This window comes from Chondrus crispus, genomic scaffold (assembly GCF_000350225.1).
Source record: "Chondrus crispus Stackhouse genomic scaffold, scaffold_264, whole genome shotgun sequence".
NCBI lineage: Eukaryota > Rhodophyta > Florideophyceae > Gigartinales > Gigartinaceae > Chondrus > Chondrus crispus.
This window is the reverse complement of record NW_005179144.1, coordinates 68,862-90,808: the sequence shown is the minus strand read 5'-3', so window position 1 is coordinate 90,808 and position 21,947 is coordinate 68,862. Positions and strand designations below refer to the sequence as shown.

Here is a 21,947-nt window from a genome sequence, read left to right as displayed (position 1 = left end):
CGATGTGCGAGAGGCCGCGCTCCGCGTCCGAGTCGGCGACGGCGACGCTGGTCCCCGAGACCGCGAACCGTCGCCCGACTTCTCCGAAGGACGCGCTCGCGCGATGTACGATCGCATCGCGGAGTATATCGAAGATGTCCGAACATCCCTCCGTATCGACGTCTCCGACAGCGTCTACGCCCGCTGTATGGATGAGTTGCGCTCCCTCCGCGAAGGAAGGTTTGAGCGCGTAACTCAGTCCTTGGAGAACCTGCGCGCTCTCGTCGACCAGCTACAGTCCCGTTTGGTACTGGTCGAAGAGGCGCGCATCGATTCCCCCGCCATGGACGTTGCGGGTCGACCCGCGAGTGCAAACTCCGGGGTCCGACGCGACCCGCAACCCTTCCCATCAGCCGAACAGATGGGAGCGTTCGCGCACATGGCGGCGGAGCTCAACTCAACGCGCCGCCGTGCCCGTGAGATGGAACAGACCTCGGCCGAGAGGCCGCCCGGAGCCCCCTCGAGTGGGCCCGGTGCCACTGTTCCTCCGGGCGCATCCGGAGCGCAGGAGTGGCCCCCGACTGGAGCCGTCACCAGTCGGAGGGCGGAGGACATCAAGCCGACAGCGGACGCGAACTTCGCGTCCGAGACTCAAGCCCTGCCGTATGCATCCGGAAGCATGCGGCAGTCCCGACGGGTACCGGACGAACCCGACCGTGGCCGTGGAGGAGTCGCCCGCGGATCAGGGGAACCGATTCTCCCCTTCGATCCTCGCTGGGGCGGCTACCAGCCAGCGGATCTTACCGCGCATCCCGGCCCCGTCGACGTCCGAACGTTGCCCGTCACGCCGTTCGGAACGTTGGGCCCCGCCGAACCCGGGCTCGAGCCCGTCCACACCATGATACAGGAGTTCAGCGCAGTCGCGAACTACCGCATGTATCGGTTGGACAACACCTCGAGGCTCGTTACCTCGGGTGACGCGGGACGGATCGCGAAGTACGTCCAACGCTGCCGTGGGCTCCGTCCCACGATGAAGAGCTTCGACGGTACTGACGCGATTCAGTTGCTCCCGTTTCTGAAGGATATCCGGATAACCTTCAATGCCCAGCACCTGACCGAAGGTGTGGCAATCCGTGTCTTCGCTCACTTCCTCGAGCGGGACGCGGAGCGATTGTATACGAGTTACACCATGCGCGGCCTCCGCGCCGGCCAGCTCCACGACGACACGAGCTGGCCTGGCCTCGTCAACCAATTCATCAAACGCTACCTAACCGACGACGTGTTGGGGGAAGCGTTTGACGCTGTCGCGTCGGCGCGACAGCTTCCTCACGAAACCGAGAACACGTTCGCAGACCGGCTGGAATCCGCCGCGTTCCGATGCACGGCCGTGTTCTCAGAACAAGCGCTCGCGCATTACTTCGTGCGCGGGCTGTCCACTGCGACCCGGGCCGCAGTGGCAGAGACGATGCAAAGGTTGCCCGGACAACAGAAGACCGAACTCTCAACGATTCGCCGTATCGCAACGGCCGAGGGTACAACCTACCGCGCTCGTCGCGGGTTGCCGCTGCCGGACCCGAAGCCGGCAGCGAAGGGAGTCCGAACTCCAAGGTCGCACGGAACAAGTTCGCCGGGGACCGCCCTCCACATTGGAGAAGATGAGTGGCAGGCCGACCCTGTCCTCATCACGCAAGGCTTCGAACGGGCAGGGGGCCGACCCCCTACGCCAGCTTCCACCGGTTCGACCGGAAGCTTCGCAACGGCTTTCGCACACACGCCGAGGGCCATGGGTGGTCCGAACCACAACATGGCCGAGCTGGATATCCCCCGTCGAGAAGGAGACCGCGGGCTGCCTAACGTGCCTCGACTCACCGATGAGGAGGCACGCCACGCGGCGACTTTCGCGTCGACCGATGGCAGCGCGTACATTTGTTGGCTGTGCCGGACGTACGGCCACGCCATGTACGCGTGCCCGTTCCTGTCGCCTGAACAACGTCAGTTCACGGCGTACAGGAACTACCGCTATCAGATGGAGACGCGCCCCGGAATGCGCAATCTCATCCAGCAGTCTACGCGGGCAGACCGAGGCCCGCGTCGAGGTGACCCGAGCCGATCGGGTAGGGGCGTCCGTTTTGCCCCTCGTGAAGGCGGGTACCGATACCCGGGGACCGATCAAAGGGATCGACGTGACCCTCGTCGGATGGATACGCGATATCCCCGTCGAGATGGGCGAGGCGACCGGGGCCGACCCCCGTTGCCCCAAGGGGTACAGAACGCCATCATGTACCTCCAAGACTGGGCTGGTGAGACGCACCCCCAGCCCACGGAAGGAGGTGGAGGGGAGCCCGTTCTCTCCGCCCCTCGAATATTGCAACGGCCGGACGTTGCAATCCAAGGCCACGAAGTATCCGATTACTTCGTAGAAGATGGCCAGTCGGGATGGGGAAACCGTCCCCATCCGCGCGGCCAGGGGCCCGTCGACGCGCTAGCTAACGATAGCCAAGCGAATAGCACTGACAGCTCGGGTAGTTCGAAAAACCCGTAAAGACGGTTACGTTCGCGCGGTCGCGTGAACCGTCTTGTCAAACCAACCTTGACCCGCCCCTATTTGTCCCCGGCGGGGGAGGGGAATGTTTACCGATATTATTCCCCTCAACCCCGCCCAAGCGCACCGAGACACCCGTAAGCTCGGTGCGAAAGGACGAAGACGCTGAGGCAACCGTGACCCCGGCGCACATGAAGGTAGGCACTGTGGCAACCGTGAGCCAAGTGCCTAACAAGAAGCGCATCGAACGCGCCAGCGGCCCGACCCAGGGGGACCCGGGGCCGCCAGAAGAATTCAAGCCGCGTACGAACGCGACTTGTCGCGGGGACGCGGCCGACCGAAGGGCGCCCCGCGACCAAGGCCGAAGGACGCGGAAGAGAAGTCGGAACCGGCGCCGGCGGCCCAGGCGGAACGATCTCGCCGAGCCGGGCACGCCGAAGGTGGTCGACGGCGTCATTTGCCTTATGACGTCGAAGATTTACAACGTCCTCGGCTCGATAGCCACGGAGGGAAATGCCTTCAAGCCCCGCACGATCGCCGTTGATACGTGCTCAGGGTACAATCTGGTGAGGAAGGCGGACCTTCCTCCCGATTGGTCGCGGTACGTCATCCGCGACGCGCCACTGCCCCGATTGGCAGGCGCGAATAGCAACCCGCTTAAGCTCTCGGCCGTCGTACGCCTGGCCGTGCGGTTGAGGAACACGACGTTCCGAATTCCGTTCGTCGTGGCGGACCAGCTCGCCGTGCCGGTCCTCCTTGGTACGGCCTTCATTGATACACACGTACGAAGTATCGACATCGAAGCTCAACGGTTGGAGCTCCGCCAAGGTGGCCCCGTTGCCATCGTCGACGGGAAGGGGGAGCCGACTCCCCCAACCAGGCGGCACGGACGTCAGACAAGCCGGGCTGACGCACGCGAAGCCCCGCAGGCGATCCGAATCGCCCGCTGGGTTACCATTCCCGCGAGGTCGCAGGCCCGTGTGCGCGTTACTACGACGGGGAGGGGACTCGTGTTTATAGAGCCGAAGCCGTCACTCCAACACCGACATGGAGTGAGGCTGACGAACGGCGTCGTCGAGGTCCTGCCGAACCAGACCTTCGACGTCATCGTCGCGAACTTTTCGCGACAGGAAAGGCGGCTTCCGAAGCACACCGTCGTGGGATACGCGAAGCGCAACCCCCTCGCGATCTTGACGCCCGAACGTCGCATCGCCGAGGAGATCGCGCACGCGCTACACCTCACCGACTTGACCGATCAAGTCGGAACGGCAGGAGCTGGTCGACCAGGCTCCGCCCAGGGGGCAACCGTTGAGAAGAGAGGAGCCGGTACGGACGGCCGACCGGCGAAGTGTCCGCCGCCGGAAGGGGGCACCGCACCCGCCTCTGAAAAGGATCCCGAAAATCCGCCGGAGGATTGGGAAAAAGAAATCGACTTGTCATACATCGATGATGACAAGTTCCGGGGCCACGTGCTCGAGATGCTCCGTAAGCACTCGAGTCTGTGGAGCGGGGCGCTCGGAACGATCCGAGCGACCGAACACCGCATTCCCCTCGAACCGGGTACGAATCCGATACGTTCAATGCCCTACCGAAAGGGGCCGGCTATGCGTGAGATGGTCGCTAGGGAAGTCCACAAAATGTTGAACGCAGGGGTAATCGAACCTGCGAGCACCGAGTGGGCGTCCCCCGTGGTGCTCGTACCGAAGAAAGACGGGTCTCTTCGGTTCTGCGTGGACTACCGGCGTCTCAACGCGAAGACAGCAGCGGATTCGTATCCGCTGCCCCGGATGGACGACTGCATCGATTCGCTCGGAGATGCAGCCGTCTTTACGACGTTGGACTGCAATTCCGGTTATTGGCAGATACCCGTCGCTCCGGAAGACCGGGACAAGACCACGTTCACTACGCATATGGGAACGTTTCGCCATTTGCGTATGCCGTTCGGGCTAAAAGGGGCACCGGCCACCTTCCAACGTGCCCTCGACATCATCCTATCTGGCGTCCGATGGCAGATATGCCTCGTCTACCTGGATGATGTCATTGTGTTCTCCCGTACGCACGGAGAACACGCGAAGCATCTCGACACTGTCTTGAGCTTGCTGAGGAGCGCCGGAATCTCCCTCAAGCTCAAGAAGTGTAGCTTCTTCCAACCGAAGGTGCACTACCTGGGGCACGTCATTTCCCCAGGTAAGCTGAGCGTCGCCGAAGCGGCGGCGGACGCCTTCAAGACGTTCACGTTTCCGAGGACGTTGACGCAGGTGCGCTCGTACCTCGGAGCGTGCAACGTCTACCGCCGCTTCGTGAAGGGGTTCGCGAAGATTGCGCGCCCATTAACGGACATGACGCGCAAGGACGCGGACCCCAACTTCGACGACCCGACCGAGCTGCAACTTCAAGCGTTCGAGGCGTTGAAGGAGCGGATGATTTCCCCGCCGATCCTAGCATTGCCGCGGTACGGTCGGCCGTACATGATCGACACGGATGCTAGTGCCTATCAACTGGGCTGTACGTTGCTCCAGGAACACGAAGGCGCCAACGACTGGCGCCCCGTGGGGTATTGGTCGTACTCACTGTCCGATAGTGAGCGCAACTACAGCGCTACGGAGCGCGAATGCTTTGCCGTAGTGTGGGCCGTCCGCACACTACGGCCGTACATCGAAGGTACCAAGTTCATCGTCCGGACGGACCATGATGCCCTCCGGTGGCTTATGTCCCTTACGGAGAGTTCCGGAAGGCTTACCCGGTGGCGACTGCGGTTGGCGGAATACGACTTCACCATCCAGTACCGCCCCGGGCGCGTGCACCAGGTGCCCGATGCCCTGTCACGCCTCGTGTCGCCAAGGGTCACCGACGACCCTCGCCCAGCCGTCGAGGTGGATGACGACATTCCCACCTTCGATGCGGGTACGACCGTCCGTGACATGTCGGACGAGCTCGCGGACCACGTCTGTACCGCGAGGTGCGATCACAAGGCCGTCCATGTCTTCGTGACAACAAGGAACCAAGCCGGATCGCGAAGAGGGTCGCGCGTCCGTACGCGCGACGAGCCGAGGGGCGACGACGAGGCCCCCGCTCTTGAAGGACCCACCTCGTTCTGGGAGGAGAACGACGAATTCGACGCTGTCGACATCGAGCGCGCCGAACAACCCGAAGTTGGCGCGCCCGCCTCCACGGTCGCCCCTCCGCAGGACGACCTTCCGGCCCCTCTCACGTTAGAGGAGATAGCCGAAGAGCAACGCGTGGATGACTTCTGCCAGACCGTACTGGCACGACAGTCAGAGTCCCGGGACTCCGCGTTCTTCGAGGACCACCACGGGGTGCTCAAACGGAGACACCCCTTCGACCCTGACATCGTGCAGGTCGTGGTGCCACGGACGCTACGGGCTCGGCTTCTCCAGCTCTGCCACACACCAACCATCGCGGGGCACCCGGGCCAGAACCGTATGTACTTCGCGCTCCGTCGCGAGTACTACTGGCCCCATCTCGCTGCAGATGTCGCAGCTACGGTGCGAGGGTGCCGAACATGCGCGATGAACCGTGTCAAGTTGCGGAAACACCTCAACCGTTTGAAGTTGTTTCCGGCAACACGGCCGCTTGAGAGCCTCGCCATCGACATCTTGGGACCGCTACCCAAGACGAAGGCAGGGAAACGGTTCCTTCTCGTAATTACGGACCGTTTCACCAAGCTGACTCAAGTTGTGGCACTGCGGACCGTAACCGCGTACACGGTAGCCGTCGCGTTCTGCGACGCGTGGGTATTTAAATACGGCGTCCCACGCTCGCTACTGTCGGATAACGGACCGCAGTTTAACGCGAAGTTCTTCCACAGCACGTGCCGTGTCCTGGGGGTGACGAACTTGTACACTTCGGCGTACCACCCCCGGCCGAACGGGCAAGTCGAGCGATACAACCGGACCATCGCTTCGATGTTACGCAATTACGTCGGCGAACATCAGGACGACTGGGACGTGTACGTGGGGCCGCTCACGTACGCGTACAACTCCCCCGTACATCGTACGACGAGTACCACGCCCTTCGAGCTCGTCCTCAGCCGACCCCCGCCGGAGTTCTCTCTACGTAGAGCCGACGGTGACGCGCCCCCGTCCGATAGGGGCAACGCGCGCGCTGAGTTCCTCAAGACGTTGGACGACACGATCCAGAAGGCGTACGGGAGCCTGCGTCGGACGCAGGCTCGGTACAAGCGCGACTTCGATAAGCGGGTCAGACGGCTCAACGCACGTATCAAGCCAGGTAATTACGTCTACCTGAACCCCACCGATGGGGCAAAGACGTCTAACAAACTCGCGTCGCCCGCCGTTGGGCCATACCAGGTACTCGCCAACGACCGGCGAACCATCACGATCGATCGTGATGGTGTCACCGAGCGCGTCTCCGCAGACCGCTGCGTGTACGCCCCACCACCGACGGGCGCGGCGCGGGCGAGCACGACAACCCCAAGTGACCTTGCCGACAAGGTCACCAAGGGCACGTAGTATGCCGTGGAACGACTACTCCGGCATCGAGCCATGGAGGACGGAACAATCGAGTTCCTCATCAAGTGGGCGGACTACGACACGCCCACATGGACCGCCCGGACTCACGTTCCGGAGGAGTTGGTGTCTCGTTACGCCCAACGCCTCCGGAGACGCACCGGCAGGAACCTCACGTCTGACGTGAACGCGGACGTTCACGCTTGAGAGGGGGGCCCTCAACCGCTTCGTTACGGTTGACATGAGGACCGCACAGAAGTCAAGCCGTATTTGACTCCCAAAACCCAAGGACGCACGACGTAAAGCCTCAACCGCTTCGTTACGGTTGACATGAGGACCGCACAGAAGTCAAGCCGTATTTGACTCCCAAAACCCAAGGACGCACGACGTAAAGGCGAGGCAGTGCGGACTGCCAGCAAGGATCTCGACCCCGCAGTGACCGACGATACGAGGACGCAGAGCTCGAAGGGGAGTCGAGTACCCCTTCCGGAGCTGAAAGGTCGGACACCCCCCCCCGAACAGGGTCACCGGACGTTCCGTTAAGTCCGATCATCGCGGCGAGGGGAGGTCCAACGACTGAGGCAACCCCAACGGAATCACGGGAGCCCTTGGAATAATAGTGGAGAGGAGCTGAAACGCGGGGTGTAGAGACCGAGAGTCACTGTGGCTCGTGAGAATGGGGGTCCCGGATGAGACAACGAGCAACTCCGCCAACGGCTAATACGCGAAAATTGAGGCAAGGAGAAAACTACACTGTCATACCCCCGACCCGGTCTCGACAGCACTACCGGCGGATGAGGTGTGAAAAAATGAGAAGAAATGGGGACACTTGTCGTACAGTGCGGCAACCCCACGCAGCGCCCCGCTCGCTCGGTGTCAATCCGCCACCACGGGAATGGAAAAATTAACGGAAAATTAATCGAAAAAAAGGGCAACTCACGTGAGCGAACGTACGCACGTCGGTATACGAGACACGCAATGCCCCGCGGGATACTGTACGAATCACCACCGCCGCCTGTTGCGTCTAATGAAGTGACGACGTCATAGTGGTAGAACGCGGTGCGACACCCCGACTCGGCTCGTTGCGCACCGACACCGCGCACAACCCCTGGGCCGATCGCAATACGGGTCAGGAAGCCTGTTCGACACCGGCCTTCTTTCCCCGCTCCGCGCGTGTTGCGCGTCCGCGCCCTCGCCCCCGAAGGGCGAGGGGCGCAAAGAAGGAGACGCGTGTTACGCGTCCGCGCCCTCGCCCCCGAAGGGCGAGGGGCGCCAAGAAGAAGACGCGTGTTTCGCGTCCGCGCCCTCGCCCCCGAAGGGCGAGGGGCGCCAAGAAGAAGACGCGTGTTTCGCGTCCGCGCCCTCGCCCCCGAAGGGCGAGGGGCGCCAAGAAGAAGACGCGTGTTTCGCGTCCGCGCCCTCGCCCCCGAAGGGCGAGGGGCGCGAAAAAGGAGACAGGGAGGGGGATGAGCAAGTCCGTCCCTCGCCAGGAAAAGTCAGGTAGGAACCCCTGAGGAACAGCACCGTGCGCAAACCGCTGTCGTACAGGGCGCTTGCACGCCGTGTGCAAGAGGAGGAGTTCCGCTCGCCAGTTTACGACTACAAACACGCACCGCGCTCCCCAACCCCGCGCCGCCTCGCGCTCTACGTCTCCATGCTCCTGTCGGCCCGTCCTGACGACCTCGGTGAGCAACCAGGAGAACGCTTCGCGGCCCGCGCAGTGCTGTCAGGGCACGCGCGACGAGACGGCCAAGTAGGCTGTGCGCCGTGACGGCGGCCTCCGCTGCACGTTCCACCGCCCCGTCATGCCCATCACGGGCAGGACCTGGAGAGCCCTCCAACAACCTGTCGACCCCAGCTCGGCCACGGAGGATACCAACGCGCGGAGGGGGGGGTCGTCGGTGGCGATATAGACGGCAAAGCGTACGACTTCTACGAGGGAAATGGTGGGCTGCCAGAGGGATGCTCGCCGCGCACCAGGAAGGAAGGTAAGCAAACGGGGGTGGTCGTATGGAACCGAGGGGCAGGAGCAGTCCAGATCGGCCAAGGACTCAGGATTGACCCTCTCCACAAGCCGGGGAGGTCCCGCTAAGGAGGAGCGGCGAAGTTTGCCCCGGAAAAATGCGAAACGATCGCCCCCGAAAACGAACGCCGCAGGGAGGGGGGGTTAATTGGAAACACCAATACCCCTACACAGTAGTAATTTGGACAGCTGGCCGAGGACGGATGATGCGTCTGCCTTGATGGACTTATACGAAAGGGGGTACTAAGCAACGAGGGCATGAAGGGTAATGGGAAGAAGAGGACCTACGCAAAGAACACGTAACCAGGGAAGCAATTTTACTGTGACCCGGCGACGAATCAACGCCCCCCCCTTTTTTCCATAGTCTCGTTGACGGAGGGGTGAAGGGCCCCGCGCGGTTGACGACCAGACCGCGCGGTTAGCCGCTCGCGTCGTTTGAGGGCACGCGGGCCCCTGACCCACGGTTGTTCGGAGGACAGTACCCCGGGTGCCGGGGCAATTCGGCGTCCATGTCCGCCAAGGAGGGCATTGTGACACGAGTCATACTCTCACCGCTCGCCCAGTTTCGGGACGGGCGAGGGTCAGACCCGTACGCGGCGTACGGGTCACGGATGGTAGAGGTAGCAGGGCCGTGAGGAACGCCACCAGCTGGTAGGGGCGCCGACTGAGCCAAACGCAAGCGGTCGCGCTCGCACCGGTAGCGTTCGCGATCGTACACCGCCCGCTCGTAGGCCGCGGCTTGGCGCTCGGACGCCTCGCGCACGGACACTGGCTCCCGGTTCACCCGCTGCAGTTCCGCGGAGCGCGTTGCCAGGTCGTCACGTAGACCGCGCGCTTCATCACTCCGAGTGAGGAACCATTCAGCCAGGGTATCGACCAACCCGCCTACGGTCCAAGCTCGCCGGCTGGCAACGCCTAACGCTAGCACTACCTTGGGGGCGACCATCAGCTCCTCGTGGGGAAGCACCAGCTCACGTATGCGGCGCCCCCGGGGCGCGCCCGGCCCCACCGCGTCGAGTGGTGGGACAGGGAGGACAGCGTCTGAAGGAACAGGACCACCTGCGGGGTCGTGATCGGCACCCCGCGTCGGTCGAGAGGGGTACAGGGCGACACCAACGGAGTCTCCGCCCACGGCGTCGAGGTCCCGGTAGCGCTTCCGACGTCCACGCCGGTGTTCGGAACCAACCCCTCCCCTCCTTTCCGCGTTACCGACGGCCGGGGGCACGGGACGGGGACGCGCGGCGAAGGCGTCCATGGTTGGTTCGTACGTCAGGAAGGAGCTACGGGCGCCTGTGGTATAGTCCATCCACGAACGGTGGTTCAGAGGACTGACCTCTCCGACCCGGCCCATGAGGCTAATGGCATGGTTGAACGTCCACGGGACGTGAGCAGAGCCGACGTCGGATGGATGCAGTGCGACGTCGGGAAGGCCCGACGCGACGCGCCCCACGAACGTGACCGTGGGGACGGGCTGCACGAACGCACGCTTGTTCATACACACCTCCGACATGAAAGCGCAGCACACGGACCACGCCCACTCGCGCTCATAGTTGTACGCGAGCCGCGGGTGGGCTGGGTGCTGTGGATCGGCGCACGCGATGCTGAAATGTTTCAGAATGGGAGGCAGCAAGGGGTGTACCCCCAACGACGGAAAGCTCTCCCGCACGACCAAGGGGAGAGCGGGAAAATCACCAACCGACAACCCGGACGCGAAGGCGGCAGATGGGATGACACGACCGTCCGCCTCGTTCTCTCCCCTGTAGGCGGACCAGTCGTGGTGAGCGAAACCCACGGCGTATAGCCGCATCAAGGAACACGAGGACTTCTGTAGAGCCACGAGGGGCTTGGTGAAGGCGTAGGGGCGGGGCGAGACGTACAGCCCCGCCACCTTTGACAGCACGAAGCGTCGGGGGTCTACCTGCACCGACCCGGCCAGGAGCGCCCCCATACGATCAACGTAGATGACCTCCGCCACGCTGTACGCGAATGTACGGTCGCCCGGCAGCTCGTCCGGGAGCTGGTAGCCGACCCCGCCGCCTTCGGCCATTAAGCGGTGAAGGGCCGAAGACGCTTCTTCGAGGCCGCCCGTCTCGTACACCTTAAACACGCGGGCGAGATCGGGTCGAAGCCACCCGCACGAGATCACCTCCGCCACGGTGATCCCGGAACGGCCCCGGCGTGACCAAGGGTACTGCAGCTCGTCGACAGAGAGCAGTGGGACATCGGAAGACGGAACCCCGAACCACTGCGTGGCTGAGGCCACCTCCCCCTCCCGACCGGAGGAAGAGGGGTGAGGTACGGAGGTACGACGGCCGAAGGATGCATCGTCGGGAACACGAGCCGCCCCCACCGCCGCGGGAGCGGCAGAGCCGCGGGCGACGCCCGGATGCGCAACGGGAAGGACGACGGCCGCTGAGGTCGGTTGGGCAGCCGGACGGAACGCGATGACCGGTTTTGGTGGCCCCACGGGAGGAGCCACCAGCTCCACGGAGACGGTCGTGGAGCGGGAGCGGGACTTCTGGAAAGCCGGAGGAGCCGGCGGGGTCGGACGGGTCAGAGCGATGTCGTCCCCTTGCGATCCAGGGGACGCGCTCGATGACCCGACCCCGCGCGGCAAAGGAATCGCGACGACGGACGCGCCCGCCGCCACGGGTTTGCTGCCGCCAGCGGACGGCGGCGGAGGAGGAAGAGAGGTCGAGTCGGCCATGATAGGACGGCCGATATCACGGAGTGGAGGCGATCGGTCGAGACTATCAAGAGGAGGAATGGGACAGCCCGAAGCGGAGCGGGAGTTGCCTACCAGCGGCGCCGGTGGGGGTCCCGGGAGCGAAGGGCGATGGCTCTACAAGCCACCTCAAGAATCGGCGGAACGCGCGCGCGACATGCGCCAACCGTCGCCTTACAGGACACCCTACGGCACACGCAGCGTGAGCTTGCCCAGTGTAAGGGCCGCCGCGTATCCCGCACTACAGCGGGGCGAGTGAAAACCGCCGCCGCGCACGAACGCGCACCACGCTGGGGCACTTTCATGAGGTGCACCACAGGACAACCGCCTCCGCCACTCCCTCTCGGCCACCGATGCCAACCCACGCCCCCGCTCGTCGAAAGCGCGTATGCGCAAGTCCGTCGCCCAAGGGTCCCCGGAGAGGATGCCCCGTAGCCCAAGGAGACCGGGACCCCTTTCGGACTCTTGCGGCGTGCGCGACGGAAGCACGCTCTCTCCCCGCTCCGGACCAACGGGCTCCTCGGGCAATGCTAGGGTCCCGAGACCCGGTGACTGATATACGCCGCGCGGTCACAAAGGGGTCTGACTGAGGAGGGGGTATGCGTGTTGAGGCTATTGTCACGCAGGTCGCCGCTTTCGGGGCGCTGTGAACAGCTGTGAGAGATAATATGGTCTGGTCGTTGCGAACACGCGTGCAGTTGGCCGAAGAAGGAAAACGGGGCCACGAAAGGAGGCACACGACACACCGCGCGTGGACGGGGTGCAAACAACCACGCCGACGAAACCGGCTCCGACGCTTAGCTCTGCGACGCGAGGGGCCGTACGGAAACCACCGGAATGAGCGCCGCTTGTCTAAGGCAACCGCCCCGTACGACGTCGAAAATAATTAGGAAGAGGAGAAGGACCGACGGAGACTCCGACTCAGGGGAGACCGGTCCCTCGCACGCGTGGGGCATTCCGCCACGCGCAGCCACACGAGCAGTATGGGCGTAGCACAGCATGATGTCACCAACCACGGTCCGGTTGACAACTGCCGTCGCGAGGATCGGGGGGGCACCGCCACACTGATCCGTTTCAAGGAGCAAAGCCCGCCCATTCGCACAAACCGGACACCGCGCGGACGGAAGGAAGGACCAGTTGCTCATACGAGCACCGAGTACGACCACCTGCACCTCGTCCCGTGCCCGAACGATCAAGCACACCGTGCCCTGCTTTCGCAGCAGACACCACCTCACGCCACCGTGCAGAGATGACACTACCCCGGTCTGACAAGAGTGAAACCCCTACAGATACATTGTTCAGAATAGAGAGAAGAGGAACGAACAAGATGGAAGGACAGGAGCAATCGTAAGAGGCGGGAAGGGGTCGTCGGGATCGCGAGCAACACGCCGTGCAGCTGTAAGACTGAGTTAGTCGACCTGGGAAGGACCGAACCTGACATTGGTTGCGGAACTCAGAACTGGAAACCGCTGCAGTGGAGGGCGGCGGACAACGCGGACTCGAGAAGGTGGGTCGGTAGGACAAGGAAGGAAAAAGAATCCAGGGACGGGCACAGGAGGAGTTCTAGGAAAGGCCACCCTCGATCGCAAAACCACTCGGACGGGGAATGGCGATCGCGGATGACAGAAACGCACGGACGCAAGAGCGCCAGGGAGTTTGTCCACCGTCGGCGGTGCTGGCGAAGGTTCAGGCAGTGGGACGGACAGATTCTACAAGCCTCAGGAGTGAACGCGGACGTTCACACTCGAGCGGGGGGTGATGTGGTATAACCCCAAACGGAAATTAGATTAGAATTGGATCAGGGACAGTAAGGCAACGAGCCTTACAGCCATGCGCGCACACACGTGTCGTCCACGTGTTCGGGACGCGTACTACACGTGGACTGTCAGCCCCGCCGGCTGACAGCGTTACAGTGTCGGTAGACCGGCACTACTGTAGAGTTATGATAGACTACAATGTACATTAAATATGAGCGGACCGCCGGCGGTGGAGGACGACAAGCACGGACTTGTCAAGGATCCTCCACCTTGGTCCGCCCGCTTACTTTTAGGTACTTCCGTCCGTTTTACCTAGGAGTAGCACCGCGCGCGGGTTGAGGACGCGCGTAGCACGCCCACGAGCCGGCTCCGCCTCCGCCCGTCGGTACTGGATCGTCACCCAGTACCGCTCCGGGGCGTCGAGGCGTAGAACCGCTCGCGCGTGCGCGCGTCCTCCCCGATCCCGCTCTACCACCGCTACCTCGAGCCCGTGCTCGGTACCGTGGGTGGGCCGTGCTTCTGTCTTCCCGCCGATCGGGGTCTTTCCGAACTGTCAGTACTCACCCCCCTCGTCGTTGGGGGTGATTATACTACACACGTGTTGACAGCACGAGCGCGAGTCATAGGCTCACGGCGCAACGGGCGTCACGGGGTGGGGCGCGAATTTTGCGTTTTCGTGGGAGAGGCGTCGGACACCAGCGACGGCGTCGGTCACCTTTATAATAATATTAAAAACGTCAATAAATGTTGCAGATTTCAATTGTATGTCGCCAATTTTTACAGCATACATCTACTTTACGGCGCGGGGGGGGGAGAGGGGGACGCACACCGTCTTTCAGCCCACAAAAACTGTACGCATGTGATTTGGGACGTACCGTATATTTTCATAATCAATTTGAATCCAACACGTCACCCGCCGCCTGGAAACAAGATGACGACGTTGTGCTCTGTAGAGCATGACGTCATTGCTACTAGAGAAAGTTTTGGAATAATAAAAAAATGGCAACATTATAATAGTATATATGAAATATTTTTTCAAAATATTACACGAACAAAGGCTGTACGATTTTCATTAAGGACATATATTTTCATCACCAATTCGAACATTACACGTCATCCCGCATTATAGAAACATGATTACTACGTCATGTTCATTCATTTACTGAACGCGGTTGTGCAGTCGTACTGCGTACTGCTGATGCTTTAAAATTTATTATTAAGGGATAAGCCACCGCCCTCAACGGACAATTAAAAAATTAAAAAAACTAGTTGGCATAAACTAGGCGCACTGCAAACAGAATACAAATCCTATTGTGGCGCCAATATGCCTATGCCCTTGCGTATTATTCGAAGGACTGGTCCATGCAGGAATTAAAAAAACAGAACTATCCCACACATACCAGCTGATATGAGTGAATGTATTAAATTATCATACTAAATGTAAGAATCACAACAATTTCACTTCTTTTAACTTGACGATGTTACGGTGGAAGAGTGTAGTTACAATTATAGAACTTTACCACAAATTGTCTTGTATGAACAAATAAGATCCCCCATTTATGTAAAAGGTGTATCATGTTTGTTCAACATACGTGTACGGGTTAAAGGAAGGGAAAAGGTTCACACGGTACATACCAGTACCCTGACGTAACATGGGGATTACATGTGCAGCATGAACTTGGAGGATTTAGATACACATTTTCCGGATGACAAACTGCTATGGCTACACATAAACGTGCGAACCAAACACATTGTAACGTGATCTCAACTGGGAAGATGTATCCCTACCAAAGCTGCAGTAGTGTAAAAGGCCGCAAAGAAAGACCTTCCATGATGCCCCTTGATACGTGTAAAACACTCTCAAGTATAGTAAGAAATGCATGAACTGCAGCAAGATGATACCAACCCCACTAAAACCATCACAAATGTTTTCACAATATGCAACGTACAATATCATGCAGAGGCGTACTTTCTACAGCAATAACGTACAATCAACCACCGCAAGCACTTGTAAGGTGCCCAAATGCAGAGTCACGTCCATTGACAGAGCCTTCCTGGGATGGAAGGCCTACTGGCTCCATAAAATATCTGCAAAAATTATATCAAAGCACGGGCCAAAACACTCCCCACGCTCCGTGGCGGATGGAAGTCCCGAATCTCGGACGGAAGGCCTATTCGTCAGATGGAAGGTTTCATCGCTGGTTTCATCCCTGTCGCAGCCCTCGTTATGATCATTCTTGACATGGCACTCACCTGTTGGCTACTTTGAATCCCACTCTTCCCGCCTTTCAGGTTTGAATGCCCTTTTTCCCGCCTTAAAACTGTACTCACTGGCTCTCTCTCTTTTGACTGCTGCTTTCCATCTAAGACACCCATCCATTGGCCATTCCCTCTGGAGACACCCATCCATTGGCCATTCTCTCTTGGGACACCCGTCCATTGGCTACAGAATTCGTACAACTATCACCTCGCACATCTACGCCTTCGCCCTGACACTGTGACTTTCATGCAATCGTTCCTTTCATCCACGACACCCGTCCATTGGCTGTGCTCACTTGGGACACCGGGTCGGGGTATACCTGCGGGGTTAGGGGGAATATAGGTTATAGGGGTTGGCTGCTATTGGTGGCTAGTACTAGCGTGCAGTTGGGAACGTTTCGAAGTTTATTGAACTTCTCCATTAGCTCAGAGTTAGCGACGAGGAGTGCGGTGCTCGGTGTCGCGATCGGAGAGGGGGAAGGTACTCTCCTGTAGTGCTGTGCCTATTTTCTATATGATTTTGTGGGATGGCCTCTTCGCATGGGTTTTGAAAGTTAGGGGGGAGTGGGAGTCTCATAGTGTGTGGTAGTCACGGTAGTATGGTGTGTTCCATATTGTTGGAAATATGGGTCCAAGTGAAGTGGAATGTTCAATTGCATTAAGCATGTGATTATATGGCATTGATTTAGGCTCGTGTTCAATGAGGGATTAGGGGTTTGAGCTGACACTAACAAAGATGGCACTATATGGCGACCCCCCTGTAACAAAGAAAGCAAATCTGCAGAAGTGAAGATAAAAACTTCATGAAAACATATATAATCGACGGCTCTTTGCAAGCGCGTTTACTTGTTTTTGGTAGTCCACTGATCTCATCTTCTAGCAAAGACCATACCATTCTGTTGATCATTGCTCTATCATTGCTCGTTACATCTGCTTGTACATCGATACTCATAGCACAGCTATCGCATACCCGGCCCTCCTGTCTTCTGTCCAACGCCGAGAAATGCCAATGAGAAATTCTACACTTTACGTGATCATTCAAAGCTATGTGACTATTCCTAGAACACTCTTGAATATTAATCATCCAAAACTACATGCGTATTCCTAGAACATTCTGAAATAGCCATGGAGCGACCCTGAATAGACCAGGGTCCTCGATTTCTGCAAATTTATCTGCTTCGGAGTCGTTCTCGTTACCACGGATCCATTTTTCAAATTCTTCTACCGTCCTCACAGAAGAGAGATGCTGGAATGCATCACGAAGCTCTTGTCTCATGTTTGTATCATTCCAAACTAGAAGAGCCATAGAAATAATCTTCTTGATAGGACAGTTGTTCTGACCAAAGGTTTTCGCTGGGTGCACAATAGACCCTAAACAGAAGCGGACACCACAACAGCGACATGCCCCTACAATACCCCGAAACATCGTACATTGTTTCACGCCATGTCCTTCCTGGCCGCATCGTAAACAACGACGGTTGTAGCATGCCCAATACCTTTCATCGGCATTGGGTTTGTGTTCCACGAGAGACGATTTCTTCACACTACATACAGGACAAAAGAACTTGGTCAGGCGAGGAGAATACCCAGTGCATATGTCTTTTGCACTGGCCGAGGTCTCAGAGGCGCAACTGCTCCACGCCTTCATTCGCGAGTCCTTACCAGGGCGTCGAGGAGGCGTAACCGTGTCCGATGGAGTAGGGCGTCGAGAAGGCGTAACCGTGTCCGATGGAGTATGCGCAACTTTCGATGGTGTTTGCGGAGATTCTGTCCTCTTTGGAGCGTTCACGCGCTTCCTTGTAGGTCGAATCTGAACTTCTTTCCTGCAGGTGTCCTCGTTTTGGAATTCGGAAGCACGTCTACGTAAACGTATTCCACTTCCTTCGGAAGAACAAATATCACAAGCCTCCATCCCACGTTCTTGACAAGGTCGGTGATCAGAACACCCGTCCATGAACAGGTCCACCAGCCACCGACGACACTCACCAGCTGCTTCTGTAAGCCCATGTACAGGACCGAAACCGGACAATTGCGGTTCAACTGAATGATTGAACTGATCGATAATATTAAGCACAGTACTTTTGGCAGGTTGGCCGTCACGACCGGCACGTCCGCTTTCTTGCACGTACTCAGTGAGCGTGCTTGGAAGACCAGCATGTACGACAATCCGAACAGTGGAGATGTCAATGCCGCATCCAAATGCTTTCGTTGCAACCATGACGTGCGGAAGTCCATAAGATTCATCTTCCCAGCCGGATTGCATTGCATTTCTGTCATCCTTTTCCATACCTGCATGATATTTGAAGCAAGGCATGTCCGGGTTCAGGGTTTGTAACATCATACAGAGCGAGTCACATTCATCTTTTGTTTGCACGTAAGTGATGGCTCTGGAGGGAGATGTACCGGAAACGTTACGCAAATAGTCAAGCATTTCGTCCACCTTACGTTTGAGATTTTGCCTCTTCACGTTGTAAACTTCATACCTGATGTTCCGTCTCGACGTTTTCTGACGCACAGTGATGAAGTCTGACAATCCACATGCGGAAGTAATTTGTTGTTCAATGGACGGTGGGGCTGTTGCCGTTAGAGCGATAACTGGCACATTGACGAGTTCTGGACGAATGAAACCGCGCAAGTACTTCATGGCTTCTCTGAAACTGTGCCATAATAAAACCAGATGGCACTCGTCCACGAATATTGCATGCAGCTTATTCATAACCTTTAGTTCCCTAAGGAAACATTGATAGTCTGGTGAAGACAGATGCTCGGCGCTGGCGACAACAATACGTGCCCCGGCTACATCCCGCGCATTCCACTGACAGGCTTGGATACCTGCATCTTCGCAGCGTTTGATAAGGTCAAGCTGCAGAGCCACAAGTGGAACGACTACAACCATCACCTTTGTCTTGTGAGTGAAAGCGGGAAGCATGAAAGTCAACGACTTCCCGGCACCAGTTGGCAGGACGACCAAGGCGTCGCTCTTTGGTGCTACACAATGCACGACTGCCTTTTCTTGTTCCTGGGACTTGAAATGCGCGTCACTTTTATTGAGAAAAATCTGCAATTGCTTCAGCAGCGAAGGAGGTTGACAGATTCTCTTCTCGGGCAGAACGGCGTATCCCTCGGTACCAACCCATTCATTTAGTCGCCTTTTCCCAAGTAAAGAGTCGGAGATATGGAGAATGGCGTTGTGCAGGACCTCAACGCGAGTTTGAAGAGTCATTTCAAGACGCGAAATGTGACTTGTGACATCGATCGGATGGGTCCCTGCTGATGCATTAGTATCCAGTGCACTAGCAGTCATTTGCAGCTGCTCGTAGGCGTTCTCGTAAGAACACGGCTCCCCGTCAAACAGCCCAAGTACTTCATGCCACGTTTTGGAGGCCTGACGGAATCGCTCAAGCTGGCTAGCCGTCAATTTCTTCATATCAAGGGGGGATACACCGTATATCTGGTGAGCGGTATTCTCTGAATGTCCTGCCTGGGTGTGAAGCATTCCCGTGCAGTTTGTTTCGTGCTCCTCGCTATGCGCGAGGAAGTTTTTCACTACTCCACTGTGGTACTGCCGGTATTGACTGGTTCCAATTGGGATTCCCGCACTTTTCATTACCTTTTCGAAGCAGTAGCGCAATCGAGAAATTCCGAAAGGCTCTCCACGGCTGGCGAACAGGTGGTCACGATGCCTCTCGCCTAGTGATATGGCACTGTCCACATGAACGTGGTCAAATTTTCTGACAGATGAACTTTCTGGGACCTCATTGGGTTTCGCGAGGAGGTCGACGAGGGCATATTCGACAGGGCGAATAACTGTTAAGTAGATGAGCAAGATACCCGCAGTAACAGCATCAGGATATCGCGCAATGGGACGGCCGACACCATCGTGCACATTGCGACCCTTGTGATACGTAATGACAGTAAACACGAGTCCTGCTTGAGTGAAGATGTTCCGCTGTCCTACTGCCGTATTGCAAACCCGCAAAATCCCCAACTCGGATGCCCTTGCCGGTGCTCCTGAGCATACCTGCAAGAGCGTATATATATGTTCTTGTAGACTTTCGCAATCTTGTAGATATGCTCTGGCTTTGTCTTCGTTCAGGGATGTGTCCGATTCCAGGAGTAAGGGCTTCAGTTTGCCTTGTAAGGCCTGAGACCAATGAAAAAGATGATGTTGGTTTGCCTTGTGCATTCCAAACCAGTAGCCAGGAGTTTGATCTGTCATTGTGTCGTCCAGGTTTTGAACGGACGACCAGAATGCATCTGTAATCCTGAGTCCATTGAGCAGTTTTTCTTGCATCAATCCCAATGAAATTTTCTGCAATTGCTTCATTTTCAATCCAAGTTGCGATAAAGAAAGCTCGATTCCATCAATAATTGCGCATCTCGGATGCGTCGGACAGATTAGAAAGCGAATATTATGTACTTCCCCAACCTTGATGCGATTACAGACTTTCCTGCAGTACTGCACATATTGAAGGCCATTATCCACATGCGGGTGATTCAGTTTCAAGACTCGCTCCCAAGACTCGGTAGTGTCGCTAGAGCTGTAGAGATATATTTCCATCACGACTAGGCAGCGAGCAAAGTGCTTCACGGCTGCGAGAATGGGAGTCAATTCGCTGGCGTTCGCAAATCGGTACTCGTTTGAGCGATCGAGAATGACACTGTAGCATGAGATGAACAAGGCGATTAGTTCGTTGCTTTCGTTGTGACGAAAAAGGAGGTTCTGTAGGATATCATGGAAGTTTCGCAACTTGGATGCCATTGGTGCATTGGAATCTGCTCGCAGAGATTCTGCACTCCGAATGGCATCGGGAGGTATATATTGATACAACTGCCTGCTGGAAGACATCAAGTTGAAGACGAATTCCAGTACTTGGACCATTCTGTTGTCATAGTGCTCCACAGTTTTCCGACTAACAGCAATGTTGAGGTCCGACTCCATAAACGTGTGTGACTTGATCCAAACCTTCTGTTCGGTTATGTCGAAGGCCTGCTTGTGGTACGCTGTGACCACCTCGCGTGAAAGTGTGCGTATACGGCTGTCAGTACTCTTGCACAGGGAGCTGGCTTCAGAAAGTTTAAGCCCACAACGCTTTAAGTGAGTGTCGAAGCGAAAAACTGAAAGTAATGCGCTCATCTCTGAAATCCCGGCCTCGTTGATGGCAGTACTCGCTGGAGTGGCTCCCTGCAGTTTCCTCATGGATTCTGCGAGGACATCGGAAAAGAGGTCACCGCCGTTTTCTACGACTTGATAGTATCTGCACTTGTTTCCGCCAAAGATGGCCTGTCCCTTCACCTCATCGAGCTGACGAGATAAATGTCCCTTGCACGCTTTACTCGCAGCACAATTTCGACGAACGGAAGCGCCTTTCCGTGCCAGATATCCGCAGTCGGGGCACTTGTGACACAGTGCCGTGGGAAACCCTTCCAGAGGCGGAAGGGCAGGTCCGGAACGATATTCAACCACAGTCGTTGCCAAGTATTTGTGTCTCATCTCAGCAGCCGATGCATTAACAATGGGAGACAGGCTTCGGGCGTCTCCAATCTCGCCAGCAATCTGAATGCTGCTTTCATGCGAAATTAAATGGTTTCTCTTCATATGCTTCACTACACCATCAAATTCGACTGCGTGTTTGCACCGTACGCAAAATGGGAGATCGAGTTGCTCATTGTATACAACTGTAGGGCCATTCATGATGCGCAACGGACGACAGACAGAACTTTGTAGAGAGGAAGAAGTGGGAAGAGGAAATGAGAGGGGTCAGGGACTACGAGAACCTTGTATTTAGGGCAGGAAGAATGGCGGAGGGTGAAGTTTACATAATTATCGCAATAGTCGAGCATGGAACTATCTCTCCTGCTGTCGATGCATAACCTGCAAAAATACTGCCGTTACAGTTAGAGAATGATCAAAACGTATGGAATGCAATGCTACATGTTTCTGCCGTTACATATCTCTAATAACAAATTGCTGGTCTCCTTGCTGGTCTAGGAAACTTTCTGTAACGCCCTTTAGGACGCCCTGCGTTCGCCAGGCTAGGGACGGATCCAAATGCCTAACGCTGAATGCTTTGGTGGTGCTGCTGCAAGGTTGATCCCGGGCTAAATTAGTGTGGGAGCCTGCCACGGAGGTGAGTGGACAGCCACCTGTAAGAAGGGTCACGCCCATGTC

At 57.5% G+C, this 21,947-nt stretch overlaps 1 protein-coding gene across 1 annotated transcript; it reads right to left on the bottom strand.

The window, feature by feature from the left end:
- Positions 1 to 17,560: 17,560 nt before the first annotated feature.
- Positions 17,561 to 21,470, bottom strand: CHC_T00010244001 (ATP-dependent DNA helicase, RecQ family). The gene is given in 2 exon segments (XM_005716380.1): positions 17,561 to 17,770; positions 17,787 to 21,470. 2 exon segments carry the CDS (start codon positions 21,468 to 21,470, stop codon positions 17,561 to 17,563), a joined length of 3,894 nt encoding a protein of 1,297 aa, XP_005716437.1.
- Between the last annotated feature and the right edge of the window lie 477 nt (positions 21,471 to 21,947).

Bases quoted from the DNA above. Each gene is read 5' to 3' on its own strand.
- CHC_T00010244001 (XM_005716380.1), bottom strand. From the start codon at position 21,470: ATGAATGGCCCTACAGTTGTATACAATGAGCAACTCGATCTCCCATTT.